The sequence below is a fragment of the Hyperolius riggenbachi genome, chromosome 1, assembly GCF_040937935.1.
Source record: "Hyperolius riggenbachi isolate aHypRig1 chromosome 1, aHypRig1.pri, whole genome shotgun sequence".
In the NCBI taxonomy this organism is placed as follows: domain Eukaryota; kingdom Metazoa; phylum Chordata; class Amphibia; order Anura; family Hyperoliidae; genus Hyperolius; species Hyperolius riggenbachi.
In genome coordinates, this window is record NC_090646.1 from 139,652,295 (window position 1) to 139,669,273 (window position 16,979).

At 43.9% G+C, this 16,979-nt stretch overlaps 1 protein-coding gene across 5 annotated transcripts in view; it reads left to right on the forward strand.

The window, feature by feature from the left end:
- Positions 1–16,979, forward strand: part of MICU3 (mitochondrial calcium uptake family member 3) — a 175,305-nt gene that overhangs the window by 125,687 nt on the left and 32,639 nt on the right. For 3 of the 5 annotated variants that reach the window (XM_068278620.1, XM_068278616.1, XM_068278617.1), the window contains 2 exons: positions 10,959–11,057; positions 15,811–15,911. In XM_068278620.1, the coding sequence (XP_068134721.1) occupies positions 10,959–11,057; positions 15,811–15,911 (200 nt within the window). The remainder of the gene's footprint in view (positions 1–10,958; positions 11,058–15,810; positions 15,912–16,979) is intronic. The other 2 variants (XM_068278618.1, XM_068278619.1) reach the window with 1 other exon arrangement.

The following is a 16,979-nucleotide window of genomic DNA, read 5'->3' on the forward strand; positions in this document are numbered from 1 at the left end:
AACCAGCAGCCTGGCATCTCGCTCTGAACCAGCAGCCTGGCATCTCGCTCTGAACCAGCAGCCTGGCATCTTGCTCTGAACCAGCAGCCTGGCATCTCGCTCTGAACCAGCAGCCTGGCATCTCGCTCTGAACCAGCAGCCTGGCATCTCGCTCTGAACCAGCAGCCTGGCATCTCGCTCTGAACCAGCAGCCTGGCATCTCGCTCTGAACCAGCAGCCTGGCATCTCGCTCAAATGCTTTTCTACAAGTGAGCAGAAAAGCATTTGTCAACCTTCAACAGCGCCACCTGTCATTCAGTAAATGTGCAGCATCTTGTCTTTCCTTCCTCCCCTCTCCAGGGGGGCACAGAAGCGCTACATTTAGTTGATTAAAATTTAGGGCTCTTTCACATTAGGGCAGATTTTCTGCGTTTCAACGCAACGGGTAAAGTTTGCGTTACCAAAGGTGAAATGAAAGTCCATAGACTTCCATTTTAGCTTTCACATATAACGCAGCCTTTTTGTGCGTTGCGTTACACTGCACCCAGGTGCAGTTTTTCGGCCGACGCTAGCTTTATGCGTTACACTGTTAGTCAATGTAAAACGCACACTATGCGTGTTTTTAATCCGTTAACGCAGGCAATCAGTCCCAGAATGCAACAGAGGAACAATGTAGAAAGTTGAAAACTAAAAGAAAAAAAAATTACCTGCGTTTTCCTATGTGCTGTAACGCATTGAAAACGGATTAAAACCGCACACTCACTGCAGTGCAACGCATATCAAAACGCATTAAAACGCACACAACAAAACGTATGCTTTGAGCGTTCTCCAACGCAAGCTCTGATGTGAAAGAGCCCTAAGAGATGACAGGAAATGATGGAATCAAGCGTGAAAATTGCACAAACAATTATAAAAGCTGGTACCAACGTCTGTTAAGTGATGAATGCCATGGCCACTGCTTAACACCGGTTCAGCAGCCCTAACGCTCCAAAGTGGCTTCCTGAGGGGGCCCTTAGTGGATACAGCTTTTAAATGCTCGGAGTCCAACAGGAGAAGAGCGTTATAAAAATGTTACCATTTTTATTATTATAATTGAACCAACCATTAGTGGCAGAATGCAGAACGTTGCATTTAGGAAACAGTGTGAGCAGCTCATTTCGGCCAATGTACATAGAGGAGGAGAATGCCTGTTGCAGGCAAGCAATGCCAACTTCAATGAGTGTAACCTGCCTCTGTCATTCTGTGGGTGGTCACATCACTATTAACGAAGAAGAAGGCATTTAACTTTATACTCCATGGATCAGAATGTGGCCAATTGTCACCAAACTTGGCTGATTTTCCATTCTTTGGAGCGGAGGGGAATGCAAGGAGGCATCAAAGTGCACACTAAGCACTGTGCACTGCAACGCTTGAGTTTTTTTACCCTGTTTTCCTTACAGCAGGTTCTCTTTATGCCCTTTGTTTCTGTTAAAGCCCTGCTCATTCCCAAGAGTCTATTGGATTCCCGCAGAACCCGTAAGTTTTACTGTAACCTGAAAAGGAGATATACTTCTACTGTGAAAGGGGCAAATTGCCATGAGTGGGCTATTATTGATATCAGCAAGTAGGAGGCTGTTACAGTAAAAGTCACATTAGTTTAGCTACAAATAAAGAATAAAATACATGTACCTGATTCTTTAATAAGGAATCCTTTATATTATGCATTGAATGGGTCCCTTTGTGATCATAGTTTCATTGCACACTTCAGCTTTCCCAGTGCTTGTAAGTAGCTACAAAGTGGTGTTCAGTGCCATAGGATCATGTTGTTGTCAGGAAGCCAAAGCAGGAATGTGAATGCCTTTTGTTTCCATACGGCTTACTTTTTTACTATTCCTTATTGATGTCATAGACTCTGTCCAAGTCATGGCTTTAGCCCTGGTCTCCAGCAATGAAACAGTACACTAATATGCCAAACTCTAAAGGTCTTTGTCTGGTCATAAATATATAATAATCCTTTCCTATTCAAATCTGCATGTGACACATTTCAAATGCACTGTCTTTCATTTAAGAGTTGATGTAACTACATGACATGGTTCTTGACCCTAAAGGGAACCCAAGGTGTGTGTGATATGGAGGCTGCCATATTGAGTTGATGTAACTACATGACATGGTTCTTGACCCTAAAGGGAACCCAAGGTGTGTGTGATATGGAGGCTGCCATATTTATTTCCTTTTAAACAATGCAAGTTGCTGGCTGTGCCCCGTTCCTGTGTCTCTTAAAGAGGAGCTGTTAGGTATAAGGTCTCAGAGAAAATAAACACATATATCAGTAGCTAAATATAGGCTGTACTTACATTACATATGCATTTCACTGTCCACGTTTGTACTTCACAGAATTTTTATATAGTATATGCAGAGATTGATGCTCCTGACAGCTCATGGCAGGTTCCATGTTTTTCTGTCTTCTATGAAGCCAATTGTGTCGTCATGTCCTCCCTGCTTCCTGATCACAGAAAAGCTCGTACTGAATAACACAGTGTGCAGTGAATATTAATTAGCCATGTGGCTAGGAACAATAGCTGACTCCTGCAGTGTACTCTGCCCGGAGATTTATCAGTGCTACTCGCTGGACTGATTACAAGCTGCTGTAACGTCTCATTAGCAGCCGAGGGGAGGGCCCCAGAATGCTTTGCAGTATAGTATGCGGCTTGCGTCCTGCTTGGGTCTAACAGCTTTTCTGATAAGCACACATCAAAGGTAAGAGAGATTTTTATCTTCACTAATGCCTTTTTGGCTTCCTTCTAAACTGTTTAACACAGGAGAATAGAGGTTTAAATTAGCTTCTGCAGCCTGACAGTTACTCTTTAAAGGAAACCTAAACTGAAAAAAAGACTTTTACTTACCTTGTGCTTCTACTAGCCCCCTGCAGCCACCCTGTGCTTGCGCTGTCACTAAGTGTTCCTCCAGTCCAGTGTCGTGCAGCAACCCTCTTCCGGCTGGCCAACTGGCGAGTCGATGGGCCACTCAATCACACTCCTGTCGACAGGAGCGTTCTGTGCATGCGCAGATTCTTCTGTATTGCACATGTGCAGAGCGCTCCTATATACGGGCGTACGATCAGGAGGCCACACATCAAAACAAAACTAGGGAACTCTTTTTTTTTTCAGTTTATGTTCACTTTAAGCTGAATATTCGCCACCCGACGGGTCCATCGATGCCCCCTTGATGACGAGTTTCAGCAATTCCTCTTCCTGGTTTTGACGTCACGTGACATTGCACGACGACACGCGATGGGTGCAAATGGGACGTTATGCAATTGAGGTACTTTGTGCGTAGTAGTCTAGGATCTTAAAGATCCGATCCGCCATGACAGTTGTTGCCAGCACGTGTCCCTAAACGTTGTTCGCGTGATCGCACGTCTGTATCCACATCGCAAGATGTCAGAAATGACCGATTGACGCTCAAAATATTGCCGGTGATTGGAAAAATCATCTGGAAAATTGCATGGTGGGCAAGGGCCTTTATACTGGCAGTCCTGGTGACTATTTGGCTGAAGTAGCATCTAAATTACACATTTGAAACAAGCATGTGGCCAATCCAGTCAGACTCCAGTCAGAAACACCTGACCTGCATGCTTGTTCAGGGACTATGGATAAAGTATTGCAGGCAGAGGATCAGCAGGGGACTGCCTGGTAATTTTCAGTCTTGAAAGGACACCTGAAGTGAGAAGGATACAAAGGCTGCCATATTTATTTTCTTTATCAGTTGCCTGGCTGTCCTGCTGATCCTCTGCCTTTAATACTTTTAGTCACAGACCCTGAGCAAGCATGCAGCAGATCAGGTGCACTGGTTAAGGGCAATGCCTTTGACATGGGCGACCAGGGTTCAAATCCTGACCAGGGTAAGTACCTATTCAGTAAGGAGTTCAAGGCAAGACTCCCTAACACTGCAGAGTGGCCTCTTGAGAGCGTCCCAGTGGCTGCAGCTCTTGAGTGCTTTGAATGTGACAGGAGAAAAGTGCTATACAAATGTTTGGAATATTATTATAGGTGTTTCTGACATTATTGTCAGATCTGACAAGATTAACCCCATGCTCGTTTCTGGTGTGTTTCAGACACAACTGCAGCCAAATAGACCAACAGGGCTGCCATGCAACTGGCATTGTTGAAAAGGAAATAAATATGGCAGCCTCCAGATACTTCTCACTTCAGGTTCCACAATCCTTTGGGTTCAGGCTACATTTACACTATGCCATTTCTGTTTTGACGGATGTGCTGTCCACTGGGCAATCAGAACCATTATATATAGGTGTTTTTAATAGCGTGCTCATGTGTTTCGTGATTATCTAAATTCTTATGCATTTGTGTATTGAGCAGATAGTATTACTAACCCCCTGTTATAAAGAATTTTTTTACTTGATCTAATAATTCCAAGTAATGCCACTAACACAATAATTACAGTCAAACTGGCACATTTAACATACTTCCACATTCCTTCATTCCCAGGCTCCACTAATCTTTTTTAAATAACATGCATGCTTTTCCCCTTCTGTTCCATGGGAGGGGACGCAGCACAATGGCGACTTTTCATGTGTCCTCATAGAGGATCTCATGTTTGAGATACCTGTGGAAATATCTGATCTAACAAAAGACTATTTCATAGGACTCCGTGTCCATCAGTACGTTTTTCCATTCAGATCTGTTGATAAAGGATTTATGTCTGACTGCTCTTATTTTCTACAGTCAGTCAGAATAATATTTATAGTACCGATACAGCAAGCACAGTTTTGTTGGGGTTTTTTGTAATTCGAAGCCCAGTTATTCAAATTTCAACTGTGTTATAAACCAGCGTACTGTAATATTTTACATATTTATTAAAGAGGAAAATCTTGTAATTTGTATACTGTAAAATAAAAATTATTTTACGCTACACAAATAACCAAGATTGTTGTTTGTTTAGTGGTATTTTCTTAGTCTAACTGATGTTGTGAAATGCTTGAACTTCTTAATGGACCACTAACGCAAAAAAAAAAAAAAAAAAAATAAAAGAGTAAAATTTAAAATACATGTAATAACCTACAAATAAAAAGTACATTTCTTCTAGAGTAAAATGAGCCATCAATTAATTTTCTCCTAAGTTGCTATCACTTACAGTAGGTAGTAGAAATCTGAAAGAACCGACAGGTTTTGGGCTAGTCCATCTCTTTATGGGGGATTCTCAGCATGCCTTTATTCTTAATAAAGATCTAACTGAAAAGGATTCATACAAAGATGCTAACCAATTTCCCTGCTTGCTTCGAACTTTTTTGGCAGTTGGACGGAGCAACTGCCATTCGCTAAGTGCTTTTTAAAATAAAGAATCCCTTGAGAATTCCGCAGGAGGAGATGGGCTACTCCAAAACCTGTCGTTTCTGTCAGATTTCTACTACCTACTGTAAGTGACAGCAACATAGGAGAAATGTAATTCATTGCTCATTTTACTCTGGAAGAAATGTACTTCTTATTTGAATGTGTTTAAATGCATTTTAAATTTTAAGATTTTCACAACAGTGGTCCTTTAATGGCACACTATCATATAAAATTGTACAATTTTAAATACATTCATATAGATACATTTGTCCCAGAATAAAATGTGCTACAAATTAACTTTTTTCTATGTCCTTGTTACTTGCAGAAGATAGTAAAAATTAAATCTGACATATTTTGGATTAGTCTATCTCCACATAGGGGATTCTCTGGGTATTCTTTATTTTCAACAGCATTTACTAAACGAAAGTGGCTCAGTCCAACTGCCAAAATAGTGTGCAACAAGTATGGAGGCTGGAAGGCATCTTGGTGTAGATCCTTTCTGCAAAGTGCTTTTGTAAAGAATAAAGGAGATACTGAGATTCCCCATGAGGAGATGGGCTAGTTTAACACCTGTCAGATCTGTCAGCTCTTTACTACCTCTTTACTACCTACTGTAAGTGACAGCAACATAGGAGAAATTGTAATATATATATATATATATATATATATATATATATATATATATATATATATATATATATATATACACACAGTGGTGTGAAAAACTATTTGCCCCCTTCCTGATTTCTTATTCTTTTGCATGTTTGTCACACTTAAATGTTTCTGCTCATCAAAAACCGTTAACTATTAGTCGAAGATAACATAATTGAACACAAAATGCAGTTTTAAATGATGGATTTAATTATTTAGTGAGGGAAAAAAACTAAAAACCTACATGGCCCTGTGTGAAAAAGTGATTGCCCCCCTTGTTAAAAAATAACTTAACTGTGGTTTATCACACCTGAGTTCAATTTCTGTAGTCACCCCCAGGCCTGATTACTGCCACACCTGTTTCAATCAAGAAATCACTTACCGTATTTCGCGCCGTATAAGACGCTCCGTCATATAAGACGCACCCAGGTTTAGAGGGCAAAAACCAGGGAAAAAAAATATAAACTAAACCTGGTGCGTCCATATTTCAGGAGCGTCTTGTACATGACCTCCCCCAAATGGTGCCCTCCTGTGTCCCCATGTCTCCCCCAGGTGTCCTCCTGTCACCCCCAGTTGTCCTCCTGTACCCCCATGTGTCAGTGCTGTACCCCCATGTGTCAGTGCTGTACCCCCAAGTGTCCTCCTGTCCCTCCCAAGTGTCCTCCTGTCCCCCCCAAGTGTCCTCCCAAGTGTCCTCCTGTCCCCCCAAGTGTCCTGTCCCCCCAAGTATCCTGTCCCCCCAAGTGTCCTCCTGTCCCCCCCAAGTGTCCTCCTGTACCCCCAAGTGTCCTCCTGCCCCCCAAGTGTCCCCCAGTGTCCTCCCAAATGTGCTCCTGTCCCCCCCAAGTGTCCTCCTGTCCCCCCAAGTGTCCTGTCCCCCCAAGTGTCCTGTCTCCCCAAGTGTCCTCCTGTCCCCCCCAAGTGTCCTCCTGTACCCCCAAGTGTCCTCCTGCCCCCCAAGTGTCCCCCAGTATCCTCCCAAATGTGCTCCTGTCCCCCCCAAGTGTCCTCCTGTCCCCCCCAAGTGTCTTCCCAAAGTGCTCCTGGCCCCCCGAGTGTCCTCCCGAGTGCCCTCCTCACTGTGTATCCCACTGTGAGTCCTCCCCCCCTGTTGCCGGGTCCCCCCCCTCTGTCGCTGGGTCCCCCCCCTCTGTCGCTGGGTCCCCCCCCTCTGTCGCTGGGTCCCCCCCTCTGTCGCCGGGTCCCCCCCTCTGTGAGAAGCGGCAGCGTCAGAAGCTTACCTCCTCCATCTTGCCCGCGGCGACTGAAGGCCTCCGGCACCTGTGGGCGGCTTCCTCTAGTCATTGATGACGCGTCATTACAAGCCGGCACTAGAGGAAGCCGCCCACAGGAGCCGGAGGTCTTCAATCGCCGCGGGCAAGATGGAGGAGGTAAGCTTCTGACGCTGCCGCTTCTCACAGAGGGGGACCCGGCGACACAGGGGGGGTGACCCGGCGACACAGGGGGAGGTGGAGACAAGCGGGGAGGACTCACAGCGGCAAGGCAGGGAATACCCGATGGCGTCGGGTCGGCGGTTTGTATCGGCGGGCGTCCGTAAGTCGGGGATTCCCTGCCTTTGCCGTATAAGACGCAGGGACTTTTTCTCCCCATTTTTTGGGGAGAAAAAGTGCGTCTTATACGGCGGAAAATACGGTAAATAGGAGCTATCTGACACAGAGAAGTAGACCAAAAGCACCTCAAAAGCTAGACATCATGCCAAGATCCAAAGAAATTCAGGAACAAATGAGAACAAAAGTACTGTAATTGAGATCTATCAGTCTGGTAAAGGTTATAAAGCCATTTCTAAAGCTTTGGGACTCCAGCGAACCACAGTGAGAGCCATTATCCACAAATGGCAAAAACATGGAACAGTGATGAACCTTCCCAGGAGTGGCCGGCCGACCAAAATTACCCCAAGAGCGCAGAGAAAACTCATCTGAGAGGCCACAAAAGACCCCAGGACAACATCTAAAGAACTGCAGGCCTCACTTGCCTCAATTAAGGTCAGTGTTCACAACTCCACCATAAGAAAGAGACTAGGCAAAAACGGCCTGCATGGCAGATATACAAGGCGCAAACCACTTTTAAGCAAAAAGAACATTAAGGCTCGTCTCAATTTTGCTAAAAAAACATCTCAATGATTGCCAAGACCTGTGGGAAAATACCTTGTGGACCGCCGAGACAAAAGTTGAACTTTTTGGAAGGTGTGTGTCCTGTTAAATCTGTTGTAGAAGTAACACAGCATTTCAGCAAAAGAACATCATACCAACAGTAAAATATGGTGGTGGTAGTGTGATGGTCTGGGGTTGTTTTGCTGCTTCAGGACCTGGAAGGCTTGCTGTGATAGATGGAACCATGAATTCTACTGTCTACCAAAAAATCCTGAAGGAGAATGTCCGGCCATCTGTTCGTCAACTCAAGCTGAAGCGATCTTGGGTGCTGCAGCAGGACAATGACCCAAAAGACACCAGCAAATCCACCTCTGAATGGCTGAAGAAAAACAATATGAAGACTTTGGAGTGGCCTAGTCAAAGTCCTGACCTGAATCCTATTGAGATGTTGTGGCACGACCTTAAAAAGGCGGTTCATGCTAGAAAACCCTCAAATAAAGCTGAATTACAACAATTCTGCAAAGATGAGTGGGCCAAAATTCCTCCAGAGCGCTGTAAAAGACTTGTTGCAAGTTATCGCAAACGCTTGATTGCAGTTATTGCTGCTAAGGGTGGCCCAACCAGTTATTAGGTTCAGGGGGCAATTTCTTTTTCACACAGGGCCATGTAGGTTTTGAGGTTTTTTTCTCACTAAATAATAAAAACCATCATTTAAAACTGCATTTTGTGTTCAATTATGTTATCTTTAACTAATGGTTAACGGTTTTTGATGAGCAGAAACATTTAAGTGTGACAAACATGCAAAAGAATAAGAAATCATGAAGGGGGCAAATAGTTTTTCACACCACTGTATATATATATATGTGTGTGTTATGCGTTACGCAGCAGGAAGTTCTTGAAAATTACAGCCACACACATTTACATTCATAGTGCAGTAGTGTCCATTCAGTATCATTGAATGGCATCCGTGCTTGTAACTGAGAGTAATTCAGGTGTAGTGGTATAGTGCACGGCCACCTGGTACATAGTGGGAAATAAAGGTCCTGAAACCAAATATCCGTTTGGTTGTGATGAGTTACAGAGCAGTATGAAGCATATCTCCCATTCCACATCTTTGTGAGGTATAATATGCTGAGGTATGGAAGCAAAATCTCTCTCAGGGCTGGTGCACACCAAGAGCGCTTCTCAGCTCTTTTAAAAACGCCAGCCCTTTGAAAAGCACTTGGCTAATGTATTTGAATGGGATGGAGCACACCAGAGCGATGAGATTTTCTCCCAAACGCAAACACGGGTCCTGCAGTATTTCTGCTGATTTCTGAGGGTAATCAGCCTCAATGTTAAGTATAGGAAAGTGGAAAATCGCTCTGAAAAGCGCTAGATCAGAGCGATTTTCCAAGCGGTTTTTGTTTGGGAAGCTGTTCAGTAACAGCTCTACTGTAACAAAAAATAAAAAACGTTGCACCAAAATGCTCTAAAAATCGCTAGGCATGATTAAAAATTTGCAAGGCACGTGCCTAGAAGCGCCTAGTAAAATCACATCAAAAAGAGCTGAACGTTTGCGCTTTTTGGTGTGCACTGGCTCTCATTAGAATAATATACTGCTGAAGCTCAGTGATGTGGCTCAGTACTCTCCACTGACCTTTTTTTGTTGGGTGCTCTACCTGACTGATTTGTCAACTCATGGTTTTGTCCACTCATAACTTATAACTGCATAATTACTGCATGAAAAGTACAGTTGAGCTGGCTGTAACATGCAAAGCAGAACCTGACAACCATTGTGCTACGACAGCATATAAATATACAGCTCACCTGAACATCCATGCTAAACTGCACAGGGAAGAGTGTGTGATCAGCCTGAAAGATTAAACCCAGGAGATCATTACTCTAGACCAGAGTGTGACAGGGCGTACATTTAATAATGTAGGGTGTAGGAAATAGTAAAAAAAAAGTAGTAGAATATTGGTAATGTTGTTCTACTATCAGCTATGACCTAACCCTTCTCTCACACAGAACCCTCCCTCTACCGATGCCTAAACTTAACCACCTGGGTGGTGCCTAACTTCACCGCCCCTGCCCCCCTGGTGGGGCCTAACCTTAACTGCCCCTCCAGTGGTGCCTTACCTTACCCCCAACCCCCCGGTGGTGCCTAACTTTAATACACACACACACAACCCTGGTGGTACTTAACCTTAACCCCTTTCCCTTCAATGCCTAACCCTACCCATCTGTGTCCTGTTGAAAAGGGTGCATGTAGCTGCGGCTACCCGTCATGCCCACTATTTGTAGCCGCAGTTTGCCACCCGATATTTTATCAAGCCCCCTTTTCAACAGGATGTGTCTCAAGGCCTTTTCAATTGTTCCGGTCATGGGGGCTTCCACAGTGGATTGGATCATTTACAATCCTCATGTGGTTTTGTATATGAGAAGCTACCATTCCTCATTTATATTTAGGACATATCCTTAGGAACAGATGGAAACAAGTGATCCGTCAGTGTTGTTGACCTCCATACCCGAGCTTTGGCATTTTCTGGATTTGTTGAATTACTGTTCCTTGTAGCTGGGTGTGTGAAATTCCCCAAAGACATGTAGATCCAGGCAAACTTGGAACTGCGTGAACTTGGGCCATAAACCAGCTGATTAGGACAACATGGCACTGAGGTGAGTGCTAGCTAGACATCATCTTTATTTACCTCTTGCACCTTTCAGTTGACCCTTAAATAGTATTGGTTTCACTTGTGCAGATACAGAGCGAAAATGGTGATGCAAAATGTAGTGGTCAAATTTCAGACTGCTTTCTGTAATGATCCGTGTATTAGAAGTACGGTATACTGAAAATAGTGATGTTTAAGAATGCATTTCCAAGTATTTTCACTTCTTAAAACTCCTGCAGGTACATAAAACAGATGCAGAAGATCACAATGTCTCCAGGAGCTATTGGGATACACTGAGGCGTAGCACAAGCCAGGCCCTGTTTTCGGACCTTGCAGAGGTATAACAAAACCTCTCTGGTCCAAGAAGCATTTGTTATGTTCCATCTCATTACATTTTCATCATCACAAATCATCAGCTGCATTTCCAATCTTAATTTACATTCATTTTTCAGCATGCTATTGTCTTCTGTATTGATTTTTATATTGTTTGCTAAACGTTTCTTTTCTTGTATTCTGCTTTTTTATTGTGAAAGGCAATACTATTTCTGTTTTATGTGTGTTGCTGTTTAAATAGTGTGCCTGGGTGTATGTTTATACGTACATATGAGTATGGAAACGATTGTGAGCTGAGCCCTTAGTTTAGCCACCTCTATAGAGCTGTGACTGAGCTGTTGGTAGAGTAAGAGTAATGTCTCCGTTTGTTTTAAGGCTTTCATACATAGTTTAGTTTTGGTGAACAGCTAGAATATTATTATTTTTAATCTTACTTATAGCATTGCAGCATATACAGTAACACAATTGTATGTTAAATGAGAGGAGTTGGGTGTCACAGAGCAGGATTGATACTTATGGGCGGCACCATGCAGAACCGACACTTTACAGAAGCATCACTAGGCTATAGGCTAGCGATGTGTTCTGTTACTATGCGGAGGGCCGAAAACGCGGCATGGGAGTGTTGTCACACAGTGGGGTGAGTAGAGAGAGCAGTAGAACATTTTCTGCTCATCTATCTGACTTGTATGTAGGTCTAATCATCTAGTCATTTAGTAACATTTTGAGAATCCCCTTTAAGGAGAGATGAATGCCCACAAGAAGTTTGATTTTACTGAACAGAGAGAATGTGTCTGGTGACAGTGGATGTCCCAGATATTCACTCGCTCAGGAAGTCGTTTAGGTCGACAGTGGATCAAAACAAAAACTATATTTAGAATGGAACTTTACACAAAGCAGATTTTCCATTTTAGCTGGAATGAGGCCGGGTCTAGGCCACTGCTGAGCTTCTTATGTCAGCTTCTGATATTCCGAATATACGTACAGAAATGCTGGATCATTCCCCTTCTAGCTACTTCTCAATAAGTGCATATGGATAGTTTTCCTATAAAAATCCTGAAATATGTGGCATATGGAAGGTGTCATTGAAAATACTACTTACAGTAGCTTTACAATATGTGAATGAACCCTTTTGAATCTTCAATATTTGTGCATAAGTAAGCCCTAAAATGTGATATGGCTTTCATGCAAGTTCTAAAAACGTTATAACAAGAACCCAGTTAAACAAACAAGTACAAGGCATTAACATTGTTTTTTATTTATTTTTGAGGAAAATGGTCCAATGTTACATTTGAGTAGCAAAAGAAAATGAATGTCTACTTTAAGTAACTGGTGTGCTTCCCCTACCTAGCAATAGCCTCATGTAAGCAGTTCTGGTAACTTGTTCAGTTGTGCACATCAAGTCAAAGGATTTTTAACCCAGGTTGAAGCAGGGCATCGTGATGGGTTTCCTCACTTCATCTACCTACTTGAGATCCTTCCACAGTATTTAAATGAATTAGGATTAAGGTCAGAACTTTGATCTGGCCATTCCTGAATATTAACTTTCTTCTGCACTTGCCATGCTTTAGTAGGTCACCTTGTGTGTTTAGGATGCTTGTCTTGCTGCATGGTCCGTTTCTCTTGAGCTTCATTTCCTGGTCATGGACATGATGTCTTGAGATTTTCCTTCAGATTTTGTTTTTGAAGTTCAGAACTCGTAGTTCTGTTAGTGAGGTCATGCTGTACTGATCCTGAAGTAAGCTTATGGTACTGATGCCGTTGTTTCACAGATGGAAAAAAACACATTTGCTGGAATGCAGAGTTCACCTCTTACCAAACATGACAATAATTTGGCTTGGCTGGCAGTCCCCTCACAGTATTTTCTGGTAGCCTACCCCACCCCACAAAGTATTCCCTGGTCATCTAGTGGTCACCCCATAACATCCCTGATCGTCTAGTAGTCCCCCCAATAATGTTCTCTGGCCGGCTAGTGGTGCCCCCCCCCCAATCTCCAGTAGTCCATCCAGTAGTCCCCCCAACACCCAAATAGTATTCCCTGGCTTAATGGACCCTATCCTCCCCTCAATATTAACTATTACCTGGCTATCTAGTGCCCCCCCCCCCTCCCATAGCATTACCTGACCTCCTAGTGGAACCCCACCCATGCTCCCATGCCCCCCACTGAGACACCACAGCTCCCAGCATGCCATCATAGAGGAACCACAGCTCCCAGCATGCTCCCATAGAGGTACCACAGCTCCCAGCATGCCCCCCATAGAGAAACCACAGCACACAGCATGCCGCCATTGATGCAACTTAGCTCGCAGCATGCCCCCCGTTGATGCACTACAGCTTCCAGCATGCCCCCGTTGATGCACCACAGCTTCCAGCATGCCCCCATTGATGCACCACAGCTCCCAGCATGCACCCATTGATGGACCACAGCTCCCAGCATGCCCCCATAGAAGCACCACAACTCTCTGGGGTATGCTGGAAGCTTTGGTATGTCTATGGCGACATGCTGGGAGCTGTGTAGCCATTGGGGGGCATGCTGGGAGTTGTGCTGGATCAATGGGGCATGCTAGGAGCTGTGGTGACTCTATGAAAGCATGCTGGGTGCTGTGGTTCCTCTATGGGGCTATGCTGTGTTCTGTGGTGCCATGCTGGGTGCCTCTATGGGGATGTGCTGTGGTGCCCGGAGTCTGTGTGTGTCCTGTCGCTATGTGTCCTCATCCTCTGTGTCCCCCATGGCAGAGTAGCCCTGAATGTCTTTAGCAAACTGCGCATGGACAGCAATGTTCTTTTTGGATGGTAGTAGTTTGTCCATGCAGCTCAAGCCTCATACATACATTAGCGGAAACTCAGCCAAAGCAATCATTTAGTGCCACCTTGGCCAAGAATCTACACTGTCTACAACAGCCCCCATGTCATTTAGTCATCCGCCGCTCCAGATCACTAAACAGAAAGCTTTGAATGATCACAGTGGCCCTTATTCAATTCACTTTTTATCCTGGGAAATAATTTTTCATCTTCTGTTTAAAATAACTTTTCAGCAATTGAAAAAGTACCAAAAAGTAGGTGAAAAAGTGTCAAAATTATGCTTAGTATTTTCTTGCTTGCCAGTGGCTTAAAAGGCATGTTATTTATAGTATGAAAGCATTACCTAGGAGAAACCTTAAAGAGAAAAAGTGAATTGGATCAGGCCCATTGTGTTTTACTTGCCCACCTACTGGAAGCTGCATCTTCATTACAGCAGCATTACTGGCAGTGTCAACCTAACGAATGAACGATCGTTAAGGTTGATACACACATTGAGCATGTGCACACACCTTTAGACACTACTCTGGAGTTATCTGGGATTTACTCTGGAGGTTTACATCTTGAAGCTTTGTTTTTAAACGTTTTCAGCAATCTCCAAGGTTAAAGTCATAACACACTTATAAAAGCCTGTCTTGTGGAGAGCCTAACTGAAATGTCTGTTCTTTAGGTAAGACAGGGCCTCCCATACTCACAGCATCTGCTCCTCGAAATGAACTGGTAGTAATGGAGGTTTTTGTTGTCATACATTAATACACAACCTTAATTCGCCTCAATATCTAAATGAAAATGAAAAACATTTTAGTCTCTCTGATTTCTTGTCAGCAGGTTTTAGGACTTGCATGACAAGCAGATCATGTTGTTGGCTTTATTAGTTTAGAAACTCTAAAACCTTCAGTGTACCTGGCTATCACTGATCCTCTGCCTCTATTACTTTCAGAGTGACAGACTCAAAACAAGTATACAAATCAGGTGATTTGTTAACTGACTCCATGCTTGTCCCAAGTGTGTGACTCCCGCTACCAGGGGTGTAACTACAGGGCAGCAGCCACTGCGACTGCAGGGGGGAGGGCCAGAGGTGGGGGGGGGGGGCAACTACTTACCTTCGCTTCCTTCCATACTCCAGATCAGGTGTTTATTTGTAGCTACACATGTTATGGGTGTGAAGATCATGACACCCACAGTTGTTTTATTACCCTTGCAAGATGGGATCCAGTCTGTGAGGGTCAACAAGGGGGCCTCACCAGAGTTTTGCTGGGGGGCCCTAAGATTTGTATTTACCTCCTCTGCCCGCTACTGAATTTTACAGATCTGCATTCCGGCAACATGTCATTTTTTTTTAAACAAAAAATTAAGCAGTATTATAGGAGCTTCTATATTCTTCTTAGTTCATATTTTCTTTTAGTAGGTATCTTGGCTAGAAAGAAGACTTTCAAGTTTAGACTGTTACAGTTGGGTGAGGGAACATTCACCAGCCATGGTCACCAGCCATGGTCCTGACGAGTTTTTAAATGGTGATTGGGGAATCTGAGTCTTCTTCACTTCTCCCATAACAAAAAACATCCAAACTGCACGGCGTTCTTCTTTCAGAATGATGCATGAGCCCCCAGACTTTATGACTTTAGGTTGAAATAAAAGAATGTCTTATGTTCAACTAACAGTCATAACTTAGTTAGTAGTAGTGTATTGTACTGTGCCATAAGTGTTAGCAGCATACAGGAATAGAGTCTGAAGGAGGCTTATTAGCCGAAAGCTTGCGCTTTTTCTTTTAAGTTAGCCAATAAATGCTATCATCTTGAATCAAAACTTCCTGAACTTACATAAGTAACAACTTACTTAGCAAATCATTTGTAACCCTGCTTCTCCTTGCCCTTCTACTCTTCTCTGCTTATTTTCTCACATATTACCATAGCACTATAAAATGCTGGCAGAATGGTAAAACTGTTGATGTTCTATCTAAAGGGCATGGATGAGCTCTCCAGCTCAATGATACATACCACTCTCCTGGTGCACTTTTTCGGGAAGAAAGGGAAAATTGAGCTCAACTTTGAAGATTTTTACAGGTAAGTTAATAATAACTAATTGTAAATACTGGTAATGTGTTTGCGTCATAATATCGTTATAGGTCCTTTTCTATGCTGGTCAGGTTAGGCATTCTATAATTTGTATCCTTTCTGCTCTTTCAAAGCGAGCTATATGTTAGGGCCAGCCTTTGCCCTGAGTTCAAGGTGCCACAATATTCCCTCTGAAAGGGGCACCGGGAACACCGCTAAGCCCTGCCTCCAAACTGCTGCTAAGCCCTGACCCTGGACTAGCTCTAAGCTCCTCCCCAGGCCCTGCGAATGTCCATCTCCACAGGCATATGCCTGTGTACTGCACTAGATCAAGCAGAGGAAGGAGGGGCAGAGGGACTTGAGAGGTAAATTACTCTCTCCTCCCTGCCCTCCAATCAGCTCCCTCTGGACTACCCAGCACTCTCAGGGGTGGTTTTTCTCTCCTTTCTTCCCCCTGACCCTCAATAGTTTCCATATTCTCCTCAAACACCACCCTGCATCCCTTCCAGCACTCTCATTAAGCCCTCTCTCCCCCCATCCAACCCTTAGAACCCTCAATAAGCCCCTCTCTTCCCCCATTACCCTCAGTAAGCCCCGCTCTCTCCTAATCAACCCCTCAGCACCCTCAGTAATCCCCTCTCTCCTCCCCCCCAGCACCCTCAGTAACTCTCCTCCCCCATCACTATTAGTAAGCCCCCTCATCATCCTCCCCTCAGCACCCTCAGTAAGCTGCCCCCCCGGCTCCCTCAGTAAGCCCCTCTCTCCCTCTGTCCACAAATAGCACTTTCACTTAGCCCCTTTCTCAACCCATCCACTGCTCAGCACACTCACTAAAGCCCAATCTACACGATACGATTCTTTATACGATTCGATTACGATTCTATTTACGATCCGATTAAATCCAACAAGTCCGATCAGGATTCGATTCGATTTGCCATTGCAAAACAATGGCAAATCGAATTAAATTGAATAGAATCCCGGTCGGACATGTCGGATTTAATCGGATCGTAAATAGAATCGTAATCGAATCGTATAAAGAATCGTATCGTGTAGATTGGGCTTAAGATCCTCTCTCCT